Consider the following 13,487-nt stretch of genomic DNA (forward strand, 5'->3'; position numbering starts at 1 on the left):
TGGTGCAAGGTGCACGGTTCAGTGCTGAGGAAAGTGGCATAGGGTTCCACAACCTGTTCATAACGAACTTAGGAAAAGATGACGAAGGCGAGTACAGGTGTGTGGCTACAAACAAGTCAGGAATGGCAGAGACCTGTGCAGCCCTCACTCTAACTTAGTATCTTGTGCAAAGTTTCAGTGCCTCCGTAATAATCAAATTGATTGAGCGCTGCCATATTTTCCAAATTATATAGATCCAATAAATTTCCAAATGGGTCTACTTGATCTGAATTTGATACATTGAAAACCCCTGGGAAAACAGTCTCTCTCTGTAGAAATCTCATGTTTGTAGGACATGTAAATATTCTGTGATCTCAACTGTGGAACCATCATTGTGTCAACTCTGCTGTGAATCATCAAGCATGATTAAATATCTCCATGGCTACCTAACCGTTTGTACCGCTGCTTTACCCTCGTTCCTCCTCCACAAAAGAGTTTCTGTAGAATGCATTCTCTTTTAGCTGATAAACTATTTACGTGAATTAAAACATAAGATGAAAGTCCGGGTCAGATGACCACGCAGACAGATTGGTAAGGTAAATCTCCTCTCTGCTCTGAGTATTAAGTCATTTTTGAAATTGTAACCCTTTTGTATCCAAATCCAGGCTTACTGACTTGGACTTAGAATAGATAAAACAAATAACAGAAGCCAGCCTCACCCAATTGATAACTAGTTCTCTAATCTGTTTTACATTGCAACCTTAATATATTTGTTTGGCTCTTTTAAAAACATTTTCATTATTAATATCCCTCTTCTTTGTAAATGTTTTGACTGTTGCTGATTTTGAAGGGACCAATAGTGCTTTCTTTTTGGATGGAGTTCATCTAGACATTTGTACATTCGCAAAATATGCAAAGAAAGATCTTTCCACTTTGGGGAATACCTCATTTTCTCAATTTTTAAAATATCATCAAATGTTAAATGCAACATTCACTTGATAGTGACCTGGGGGAGAGGGAAAACTACTATATTACATTTATATAGAGATTTTAAACTGTAGTCCAATTTCAGAATCTTTAACATTAGAAAATAGAAGGTGGGGCATTTTTATATCCAGCAATACGGTAATTTCTATCTCAGATTATATGCAAATAACAAGATAATAAGCTTTCCTGTCATTTTTAAACTAACTAGAAATTTTTAAAACTAACTAGAAATTTAAAAGCATTCAAATTTAAGATATATGTGTCTCTAAGATGACTTTGTTTTTCAAAATTATAAAAAATTCACAAAATTCTTGACGGTCTATCTGTGTATCACCGTGAACCTAAATCTTCTCACATAAGATGTAATAAATATAAGACAATTAAGTTTCCTTACCTAAAAATGAGGAGTTGGGCCAAAAGACCTCAGAAATAATTGTTCAACTCTACGATTCTGTGTCATCCTAGTAGTAACGTTTCTTAATATAATTTAGGATTAAATTTAGTTTTACAACAAATGATGAGAAAATAATAGAATGTAGTAATGAAGTTACGAATCTTTCCTCCCTCCAACTCTAAATTACTCTCTGTTACCTAACAGCTGGATTTGTCCTCTGCATCGAACTTTTATGTACCATGATCATATTAGAGATATTGCTTTTAATTATAAAAACTTAAGCAATTTAGATTTAATTTTCAAAAGAATTCATATATTCAATTATGTTTGTTTCTTTCATTTATCCATTTTTTATTCCCACAGTAGGAGTCCCTTAAAGCCTTCCCAAATTCAAGGAGCAGTTGAGAATGTGCAGAATATAGAGCAGTCAGGGTTACACCCCTCCCCACCCTGCCCCCCAAAACATCTGTTTTCCTGTCTTGAGTCACCATAACTCATCCAGATAGATATACTATTGTGGAACAATCATTTCTGTTTCAACCAGTGAGCACATAGTATCTGTGATAATAAGTATAGATATAATATATTGCATCATAAATTCCTGAAATAAAATTAGTTCTATAGTTTAGGGACTTAAGGATTTATTCTACTCTTAGTTAGAAAATGGACGTTTCAATAAATTAGAAATTCAGGTCATGACAAACAAGACAATGGCTGGTGCAGGAAGGACGGAAGGAGGGAAGAGAGGAAGGAAGAAGGGAAAAACCTTGTAATGTCTTATTGAATTTAGAGGAAGGAAGAGTTTGATTTTGCTCATTAGAATTCTTATAGTCTCAAATGCAATGAATTGAGGATATTCAGAATAACAAATGACTGAAGGAAGAAAAATAAGCCTTGCCTTACTTACTTGGCTTACTTATTGTTGTAGATAATTAAATGAAATTTTTTTCTGATTCAATGGCACATAACTTAAAAGCCGGGAATATTAATTTCTCTGATGCTGGATAGAGAATTCATTGTATTACCCGTAGTAAAGTTTAGACATTAGCTGCAGCTACTACATGTACTTTTAACTATACCTTTGATGTTTCAGCACATTTGAATTTTATTTACTGTATTTTTTATGGTCAATACACCATGTTAGAAGTAAGAGAATACAACTGAAAATATTTCAAATATTAGTGAGTTGGGGTAATTTAAATATTCACATTTATTCCCTTTACAGATATTTTGGGAGTTCAAGTGAAGGGACATGAGTAATAAATGTAAAGTTAAGTGGTCACCATTAGTATGTGAAATTAATCAATGGTTATGTGGTTTACTAATTTGAAATAATAAGTAACTGAATATGTATTCTACATGCCATCGGTAAATTTTGCCAGTACATTTAGAGCCATTAGACACTAGAGTTGTGCCTTCTACTGCTTCTATGCCAGCACAGAGAGGAATTAAGGCATGACTACTCCATGTGATACAAGGGGAGTGAATTAATAAAATAATAATTCGGCTTTTGGAAAAGATCATAAAACTATTTTAATAGAGCTGTTCTACATTCCTACCAGATTTGATGAAAAACCTAATTCCTTCTTATCAAATTATGCCTGTCATCCGTGATACTGTTTAAAGAATATGTTATTCACTCTTGTTTTTCTGTTCAATAATGCTGTATAGATATTTCTCACACAATAAAGTACAATCCCATTTTTAGTGTTGGAGTTATTTTCTTTCATTCCTGATTCTCCCATTTTCTTAACAAAAGCCTTATTATAAAAGCTCTGTTGAAATACTATGGCAATTTACATGGCCAAAGAAGGCAAGAATTTCTCTTAAGTGAAACCAATGATTCTCTTACAAATGCAAATTAAGTATTTCCTATAGCCTCTTTTTTTTATAATAGCTTTAGTTTATAAGCAGTAACAGAAACATCAGTGTTTTATTTTGGAAATAATCAGTCTTCAGTTTGACAATGGCTATCATTCTTAACTCAAGAAAATTCTAAACATAAATAATAATTCTGGATCTTTTTGAATTTTATTTAAATAATTCTGGATTCTTTTATTTTAAATATATAGGCAGCAGTTTTTCAAACTTTAGAATTGGGGTTATACCACAGAGAAAATTTCATAGAATAGCTTTAAAATTTATAAACTAACACAAATGAAGTGGATTGAAAGTTGCATGAGTACAGTATTTATAGTTATATAATATAAAATGAGCTAAGATTAAAAACTTAGAAATGTGCTTTTTTTAAAATCTTGAGATAATCTAATGATTCCAGGAATAAAGCAGAAGAAAGCCATCAGCTGGTGCATAATTTTTTTACTTCTATTTTTTGTTGTTGTTAAATAAAATTGATAGTAAAATAATAATCACTTTTCCCCATACAGAGTTTTCTAGTTCTCTTCTGTCTGCTGAGGAAGAAGAATTCCAAACTTATAGCTCTGGCCTTCAGTTATCTAATAGAAATGAAACACTTGAACTTTTGTCTGAACCTCCAATTCATTCAACTACATTTGATTCCAAAAAGGAAGGCCATGTTCCAGTTTTCACCAAAGAAGTGTCAAATGCTGAAATAAGCATAGGGGATGTAGCTAAACTGTCTGTTACTGTCACTGGCATTCCCAAGCCTAAAATTCAGTGGTTCTTTAATGGAGTCATGTTAACCCCTTCTGCTGACTACAAATTGGTTTTTGATGGCAATGATCATAGTCTGATCATTCTGTTCACCAAATTTGAGGATGAGGGAGAGTATACATGTGTTGCCAGTAATGAATATGGACGGACAGTATGCAATGCCTATCTAAAAATCAGTTCCAAAGGAGAGGGGCACAAAGAGACAGAACCAGAACCAGTGGAGAAATTTATGGAAAAGTCTGAACGGCCTTGTCCTCCTTACTTCCTTAAGGAGTTCAAGCCAATTCAGTGTGCTCGGGGGCTCCCTGCTATCTTTGAGTACAGGGTTCTTGGAGAGCCTGCACCCACTGTTTTGTGGTTCAAAGAAAACCAGCAGCTTTGCACCAATGTTTATTATACCATCATTCATAACCCGGATGGTTCTGGAACATTCATTGTTAATGACCCTCAGAGGGAAGACAGTGGCCTCTATGTCTGTAAAGCAGAGAATACATGGGGTGAGTCCACCTGTGCAGCCGAGCTGCTTATAGTTCTAGAAGACAGGGACATGACCGATGCTCCCTGCAAAGCAGAGCCCACACCGGAGGCTGCTGAAGGTTTTCCATTAAAGGGTCCTGCAGTTGACACATTTGACTCAGAGAAGGAAATTGCAGCTTTTGTAAACAACACCGTTTTGGAAGCTGCTTCCATGGCAGAAGAAAACCAGCAGCTTGCTTATGAGCATACTGTTAAAGCCAGTGAACTAAGTAGTCAAGTTACATTAGTGGCTGAGCAGTTGCAATCCGTAGTCACGTTGGAGCAGAATGTGCCTGATCCGGAAAGCACCAGGGCGCTTCTTTCCGTCAGCGGCACTATTTGTACTCAGACTATCAAGGAACAGTCTCCCAATTTACAGCTGGAGATGGTCCAGTCCCAGAAAACTCTCCGCAAAGATGTCCTAATGCTTCAAGAGCCTGAACCACAGGTGGTCCTATCAGATGCTGAAAAAATCTTCCCAAGTGCCATGTCTGTAGAGGAAATCAGTTCATTAACAGTGGAGCCTCTGAAAGCTTTACTAGCTGAACCCGAAGGGAGTTATCCACCGTCTTCGATAGAAGACACTCCAGCCCATTCATATCCAACCTCTATGGCTGAGGAAGAGCTTTTACCACAAGAAAAGACAGTGTCTTCAATGGACAAAGAGCAAAGACTGACCCTTCCCAAGCAAGGCACACCAAGTGCTCTCACCCTGAGTCAGAGTTTAGCTGAGGGAAGCGTGGAAAGTTTTAAGGGTCCTGAGGTCATCACCTCTGAGGTCAACCGGGAGCCCCAGGTCCCTTCAGAACACACATGCACAGAAGATGAAATTTTGATGGAAAGTGCAGATCAACTGGAAAGCACAGGGCAAGATCATGCAGCCAGGACTGAGGAAGGCAAGTCCTTAAGATTTCCACTAGCGTGTGAGGAAAAGCAGGTACTGCTTAAAGAAGAGCGTTCTGACGACTTGGTCATGCCCCTGAACCAAACCAGTGAGTGTAAGAAAGAGCCCTTGATGGTCAATGGAGTGCAAGAGGTACAGGCAAGCGACACTCTTTCTAAGGAGAGTTTGCTTCCTGGAATTCCAGAAGAACAACGATTAAACCTCAAAACTCAGATCCGCAGGGCTTTGCAAGCAGCAGTGGCCAGTGAGCAACCAAGTCTGTTCTCTGAATGGCTAAGGAACATTGAACAGGTGGAGGTGAAGGCCATAAACTTCACCCAAGAGCCCAAGCGCATTCTGTGTACCTACCTTATTACTTCAGTGAAGACTCTAACGGAAGAATTAACCATTGCTATTGAAGACATTGATCCTCAAATGGCTAACTTGAAAACCGAGCTTAAGGATGCTTTGTGCTCTATTGTGTGTGAGGAAATAAACGTCTTGACAGCCGAGGGTCCCAGAATCCTGAAGGGAGCCAGAACAGGCTTGAAGGAAGAAATGGGTCCTTTCCCAGATTCCCAGAAGGTTGATGCAGTCTGGGAACCAGAAGTCGAATCTAAACATCTTGTCTCTGCAGAAGAGGTCAGCTATTTTCACGTGGAAAGTCAGGTCAAAGTTGCGGATACCGCACCTGTCCCTGATGGCATTGCTGCGGCTGCTAGCCCTGATGAAAAACAGGACGAGACCCAAAAGCCGTCAGAGGAAAAAGAGATGTCCCCCGGAAGTGGTACCGGGGAGGCTGGCCTAGGAGAGCTACAGGAAGCTGAGGACAGTGTAGTTGAAGGGAACGGTCCTGTCATTCACACGCCCTTGGTGGACACTACTGTGGAGGAAGGTGACACTGTAAAACTCACGTCATCCATAACAAACGCCAAAGAGGTGAACTGGTATTTTGAGGGCACACTGGTGCGTTCAGATGAAAAGTTCAAGTGTTTACAAGATCAAAATACATATACGTTAGTAATCGACAAAGTAAATACAGAAGAACATCAAGGAGCATATACCTGTGAGGCCTTGAACGACAAGGGAAATGCAGCAACTTCAGCCAAACTCACTGTAGTCAAAAGAGGTTGGATTTTAAGGATGAGGGGGCTCGAGCTCTAATGTTCACTGGATCGTAATGATTTAGTTTTCCATCACTGAGTTTTCACTTACCTGCCTCTGCCAGAATGTGATTTGTGTAGAGTAAGAACGAAACCACAGACATAATCATGGTTATTAATTCTTTTCCTTTTTCCTTACTGCCTTACGAGGTCATACATTATCCTATCTACGTTCCTATTTATTTTTAAAATTAGATGTTATATTCCTATGTTCCATAATACCAGTATGTTTTTTTAGTTTATATTTACTTGAAAGTACTTTAATATAATATATAATAAAAGCTGTCAGTGAACACCTTGCTGCCCGAAATTACCAGTCTTATCCCTAAATTCAGAATAACCATGATTAATTGTCCACTGGTGTTTCTTATTTGTATTTCTTTTTGGATATTGTTTCACTTCATCCCTGTATGTAGTATATCACTTTTTTAAAATGCTGTTCACAGTGTCCTTAGCATGGTATATTTAAAGAATATATCATGTTGTTATGCATGTAAGCCCATAGCATCACATTTTAATCATGTTTTTCACAACCCACTGCAAAGTAACGATTGAATGTGTTAAAAGCTACTTACTGTCTTCTTTTACCTTCAATGATTGTTCTCATTTTCCAGTCACTTGTCTTCAACCCCTGCAATCCATCTCACCAGTTTCAACTGTTTTACTTCATTAACAGCAACAAAAGTGAGAAGAGAAAGAAAAATGTGGTCTGCCTGATAAGGAGGCATGCTAACAGCCTCTGCTTCCCTTTGCAGCTGCCCCAGTGATCAAAAGGAGAATCGAGCCCCTGGAAGTAGCTCTGGGCCACCTAGCCAAATTCACCTGTGAGGTCCAAAGTGCCCCCAATGTCCGGTTCCAGTGGTTTAAAGCTGGCCGAGAAATTTACGAAAGTGACAAGTGTTCTATTCGCTCCTCGAAGTATGTCTCCAGCCTGGAAATCCTGCGAACCCAGGTGGTGGACTGCGGCGAGTACACCTGCAAAGCTTCCAATGAGTACGGCAGTGTCAGCTGTACGGCGACCCTAACTGTGACAGGTAAATGGCATAGACTGAGCTGGTTGCCCTGCTTCACACTGTAGCCTGTTTTACTTTTTCTGCAGCGCAGGATGGGCTTGTGCTGCCAACTGGAGAGACCAACAGCCATGCTGTAACACAGGGACTAGGTCACACAGCATCCGTGTGGGATGAGATCTCATTCGTTACTGTCTTCTTTCTAAGAGCAGCTAAGGGAAAAATAAAAATAACTTATTATTTTGAGAACAGTGTCAAGGAATCCAGTGAGCAGTGGCACCTGAAAGTTTGGTTTGGAGTTTGGTTTTGTTTTTTTTTTCCCCCCAGTTTGTTTTGTTCTCTTTCTCTCTCTCTAAAATTATTAGCATGGTGGAAATATCTTGGCTAATTCCTCCTGGCCTGGCTTGGCACTTAATGTGACACATTTCAGGATAGTGTGTTGCTACTAAAATATAAATAATGTCCCATTGTATTTAATAATTTGGAACCAGTTAACCAGTTAAAACAGAATTACAAACTGAAGAGAAAAAAAAAAAGAAGCCAGAGCATAAGATTGAAGTTAAATCCTAAAATAAGACAGGGAGCTATTCAGGACTACAAACTAGGATTTTCACCCTAGGTTTTACTACTAATTTAAAAATAAGAGCAACTACATAAATATTCTGTTCTCAATTTCCTCATTGACAAACAAGATGACTTTTGAGTAGCTCACACTCTTTGAGTATTTGGTTTCCCTCATTAGGAAAAATAAATCAGTAGTGCTTTCCTTTTCTTTGTCTGTCTGTCTCTGTCTCTTTCTCTTTTGCTTTCTTCTTCCAAGGGTAAGTGTGAATGTAAAGTCTGGGGAGCAATTCTCTGTGCTGTTGAGAGAAGATATGCACTAAATATCTGGCTGGAACAGCCCCTTGGTCTTTTCCAATAGAAGCCTGAAGGGGAAGGGCAAACAAAGGCCATCTTTTTAGCTTGGAAAAGTCAGGGTTCCCTCTAGCTTCCTCTTCCCTGCAGCTCTTTCATGTATCAAAAAATCTGAAGCCCAGGCCCATGGTAACCCATCCAGTGGTTCACTTTGTGATTGGAGTGTCCATACAACCAGCTGCATGGCAGTATTCTTAATGATGCCTTTGAAAACCTCTTCACCCAAATCAGTCCATCTGAATAAGGGCACTAATACCTGAGCTTTCAAATAATAAGAGGGAAAGGAGGAAGAGGAGGAGATTTTTTTTTTTTTAATTGGAAAGAGGTTCCTAAAGACTTCCTTCAAAATGCAGAATGGAAATAGGAAATTACTTCTATAAATTTTTTTACAAGTTCGAAATGATGTAGGGAATGATTCAGAGTCGGGCCATTGAAGGATTTGCTGATGGTTGACATGAAGGTTAGGGAGGCTTCACCAAACTACACTGTCTTCTTATCACTTAATGTCCTACTCTTCAGGAAAGTCGAGTGCATTTTCTTTATCTTCCTTACACAGTCTTCTAATTCACAGAGTTAAAGGAGCAGCTGAATTACTTATCAAATGATTCAGACAATGAATCAGCTACCGAAGTGGACAAATTATTAACAATAATAAGTTAATGTTACTAGACAAAGCAACATTCATTCTTTCCTTTATGGGAAACATTGAAAGTGGTGTCTCGCTCCTCTATAAAGAACCCTCTCATCCCTTTCCTTTGGTCAGTCTTTTCATCTGATGAATTTATTATCCTATTTTAAATAATGTCTCGTGTCTATCTAAATATGTAGCTCATCTTTTCTCTTTCTTAGAATATATAATTACAGCAAGAGCTTCTGTGGGGACAAAAATATAATGTTGAAAAAACTTTCTTTTGCAGAGGCATATCCACCAAGCTTTTACTCCAGACCTAAGTCTGTTACAACTTTTGTGGGTAAGACAGCCAAGTTCCTCTGCACGGTATTAGGGACTCCCGTGATTGAAACCATTTGGCAGAAAGACGGTGCTGCATTATCACCTTCCCCTAACTGCAAGATTTCAGAGGCAGAAAATAAACACAGTTTAGAACTCTCAAATCTTACAATTCAAGATCGAGGAGTTTATTCTTGCAAGGCTTCCAACAAGTTTGGAGCTGACATCTGCCAAGCTGAGTTAATCATCATCGACAAGCCGCATTTCATTAAAGAATTAGAACCCGTGCAATCCGCCATCAATAAGAAAATCCACCTTGAGTGCCAAGTAGATGAAGACAGAAAAGTGACTGTAACATGGAATAAAGATGGGCAAAAACTACCCCCTGGGAAAGATTATAAGATCTATTTTGAAGATAAGATAGCATCACTTGAGATCCCCCTGGCCAAACTAAAAGATTCAGGAACCTATGTTTGCACTGCTTCCAATGAGGCTGGGAGCAGCTCCTCTTCGGCAACAGTTACTATCAGAGGTAAGAAATGTGTGAATGAATATTATTTTTCATTTTAAGGATGCCACTGTAGAAAAACTATTGACAAACAAGGCAGTCCGTACATTTTATTATTAAAGTAATTTCATGCAAGCAAATGCTTTGGTTTGGGGAAATCTTGGCATTGTCTGATTTTATATTTTCAATCTTCTTCAGAAGCCACTCTGTTCTTTTAAAACTGTGTGCCATTAACAAAATGTGCTTAAAATTTCTTCTAAATTTCTTCTAAAAACTGAAAGTGTCTAGGCAACTTGTAACTCTCTTATGCAGTTGTTTTTTGTGTAAGACAAAGAGTTTGTTTTTCATGTAAGACAAGAGTTGGCTTGCTTTTGTGTTTGTTTGTTTGTTTGTTTGTTTGTTTGTTTTAACTGAGAGCCCAGGATAGGTTTTAAAATCGTGGAACCCTGGAGAACTATTGAGGGCACCACAACCCTTCCAGAAATTTCATCGAGATATTTGATGTGTATTGTGTCTTCTTGTGGTATACGTCTCCTTTTCTCTTGTGGAGTTGACACTTCACATCACTTTCCTTTCTCTTTTTTGTTAACTTCCTGTAGAGCCACCATCCTTTGTGAAGAAGGTGGATCCCTCTTATTTAATGCTGCCAGGTGAATCAGCACGCCTCCACTGTAGGCTGAAAGGCTCCCCTGTGATCCAGGTCACTTGGTTTAAAAATAACAAAGAAGTTAGTGAGAGTAACACTCTTCGAATGTCTTTTGTCAATTCTGAGGCTGTGCTTGATCTGACGGATGTCAAAGTCGAAGATAGTGGTACTTACTCGTGCGAGGCGGTGAATGACGTTGGCAGTGACTCTTGCAGTGCTGAAATAGTTATCAAAGGTTGGTTGACTCGGAGTCCGTGGGTTTTCTGAGAAAAAGATTTTCTCTGTATTTGCTCGGGACACCTCACTTACACAATGCTTTCGTGCCTTTGTAGAGCCTCCATCTTTCATCAAAACTCTTGAGCCTGCAGATATAGTGAGAGGAACAAATGCCCTTCTTCAGTGTGAAATCTCAGGCACAGGACCATTTGAAATTAGCTGGTTCAAAGACAAGAAGCAAATTCGAAGTAGTAAAAAGTACAGGTTGTTGTCTCAGAAGTCTCTGGTGTCTCTGGAGATCTTTTCTTTCAATAGTGCGGACGTTGGTGAATACGAATGTGTTGTTGCTAATGAAGTTGGGAAATGTGGCTGCAGAGCAACTCACTTCTTAAAAGGTCAGTGCTTGAACAAAATGGTGCCTCACTAACCTATTGTCGAAATCACTTTCTTAACCCACTGAAGAAAAACCATCTTTTTCTTCTTCTCCTATCGCGTGAGATTATGTTTCACTTTTGCTTTAACCTGGGATCTTGGGGACAAAGTCGGTGACCTTCATCCAGTCTTTATTCTGAGACGACTGTAAATATTTAATCTCCGGTAACAATAGTGGGTTTCATAATCATCTTTAATGACCACGTTGTTGCTGATAACCACAACTGTGCTTCTTTCTCTCGGATGGAGGTGTAACTGTTCTTAAATTTTAATTTATTCTTCTCATGAACCGACACTACGGAAGGGCGGTATTGGATGGGAGAAATGTAACCTAGATGAAATAAAGGTATATGGTGTCGAAAGTGTTTGGGAGTTGACAAGCTATGTTCTCTTTCTTTAACTAGAGCCACCAACCTTTGTAAAGAAAGTAGATGATTTTACTGCACTAGCAGGTCAGACCGTTACTTTACAAGCTGCCGTGAGAGGGTCAGAACCCATCTCAGTCACTTGGTTTAAAGGACAAGAGATCATTAAAGAAGACGGAAAGATCAAAATGAGCTTTTCTAATGGTGTTGCGGTCTTGATCATCCCTGATGTTCAGATTAGTTTTGGTGACAAGTACACGTGCCTGGCTGAAAATGAAGCCGGGAGCCAAACGTCTATTGGGGAATTAACAGTCAAAGGTGCGTGCAGGAACATTTGTAACTTAGAATCACTGTTTCCACTTGAAGTGGAATCCTAATGCACACTTGGTCATGCTAACTATTTAATACCATTGTAGAACCTGCCAAAATTGTTGAGAGAGCAGAGCTGGTCCAGGTGACAGCCGGAGACCCAGCCACGCTGGAGTACACAGTCACAGGCACCCCAGAACTCAAGCCCAAATGGTACAAAGATGGAAGACCTTTGGTTGCGAGCAAAAAGTACCGAATAAGTTTTAAAAACAATGTTGCCCAACTCAAATTTTATTCAGCCGAACTGCACGACAGCGGCCAGTACACATTTGAGATTTCCAATGAGGTGGGCAGCAGCTCCTGCGAAACAACGTTCACTGTGTTAGGTTAGTACCTTCGGAAACTGATGCTTACGCACTCCTCTGTAATCCAGCCAGTGCGCACGCGTCAAATCACCGAGCGCTTTCCCATGCTTACCTTTCTTCTCTTCTTGTGCCATGAACAGATCGCGACATCGCTCCGTTTTTTACCAAACCCCTGCGCAATGTGGGCAGTGTTGTTAACAGTACCTGCAGGCTGGACTGCAGAATCGCTGGCTCTCTCCCCATGAGGGTGTCCTGGTTCAAGGACGGTAGAGAAATAGCTTCTTCTGACAAATACAGAATAGCCTTTGTGGAAGGCACGGCCTCCTTGGAGATAAGCAGAGTAGACATGAACGACGCAGGCAATTTCACTTGTCGCGCCACAAATTCCGTGGGAAGCAAAGACAGCAGTGGAGCCCTGATTGTGCAAGGTTGGCTGGAGACTTTGCGTTCCATTCTAATATAGACGATGTTCAAATTAAGGCTTCTTCCCTTAAATCGCGCCTCTTAACTCTTAGAAATTCTCTCTTATACCCCCTCTTTAGAACCACCCAGTTTTGTAACTAAGCCTGCATCAAAGGATGTTCTGCCCGGCTCAGCAGTCTGCCTGAAAAGCACCTTCCAGGGGTCCACCCCTTTCACAGTCAGATGGTTTAAGGGTGGCAAAGAGCTCGTCTCTGGTGGAAGCTGCTATATCACCAAAGAAGCTTTAGAAAGTTCCCTGGAACTCTACGCAGTAAAAACCTCTGACTCGGGCACATACACCTGTCAAGTCAGCAACGTCGCCGGAAGCGTGGAGTGCAGTGCAAACTTATTTGTGAAAGGTTTGCCTGGTTTTCTTGACTCTTTGTGCTACCCTCTTTATGCGTTCTTTCTTCTTCCTCATGTTTCTTAATAACTTCCTTCCTTCCGCAGAACCTGCCACGTTTGTTGAGAGGTTAGAGCCATCACAGCTGTTAAAGAAGGGAGACACCACCCAGCTGGCCTGCAAAGTAACTGGCACCCCTCCAATTAAAATAACATGGTTTGCAAATGATAGAGAAATTAAGGAGAGCAGCAAACACAAAATGTCTTTTGTGGAGTCTACTGCAGTTCTAAGACTTACAGATGTTGCCATTGAAGACAGTGGCGAGTACATGTGTGAGGCCCAAAATGAAGCTGGCAGTGACCACTGCGGTAGCATTTTAATAGTGAAAGGTTTGTGTTCACGTTGGTCCTT

General features: G+C 39.7%; 1 protein-coding gene across 1 annotated transcript in view; it reads left to right on the forward strand.

The window, feature by feature from the left end:
* The window catches only part of TTN (titin), a 272,495-nt gene that overhangs the window by 61,570 nt on the left and 197,438 nt on the right, over positions 1-13,487 (forward strand). The window contains exons 47-56 of the mRNA XM_080798480.1: positions 3,748-6,522; positions 7,312-7,590; positions 9,399-9,962; positions 10,538-10,819; positions 10,917-11,195; positions 11,637-11,915; positions 12,014-12,292; positions 12,412-12,699; positions 12,814-13,092; positions 13,184-13,465. Of these exons, the coding sequence (XP_080654606.1) occupies positions 3,748-6,522; positions 7,312-7,590; positions 9,399-9,962; positions 10,538-10,819; positions 10,917-11,195; positions 11,637-11,915; positions 12,014-12,292; positions 12,412-12,699; positions 12,814-13,092; positions 13,184-13,465 (5,586 nt within the window). The remainder of the gene's footprint in view (positions 1-3,747; positions 6,523-7,311; positions 7,591-9,398; positions 9,963-10,537; positions 10,820-10,916; positions 11,196-11,636; positions 11,916-12,013; positions 12,293-12,411; positions 12,700-12,813; positions 13,093-13,183; positions 13,466-13,487) is intronic.

The sequence above is a fragment of the Martes martes genome, assembly GCF_963455335.1.
Source record: "Martes martes genome assembly, chromosome: 3".
NCBI classification, from domain to species: domain Eukaryota; kingdom Metazoa; phylum Chordata; class Mammalia; order Carnivora; family Mustelidae; genus Martes; species Martes martes.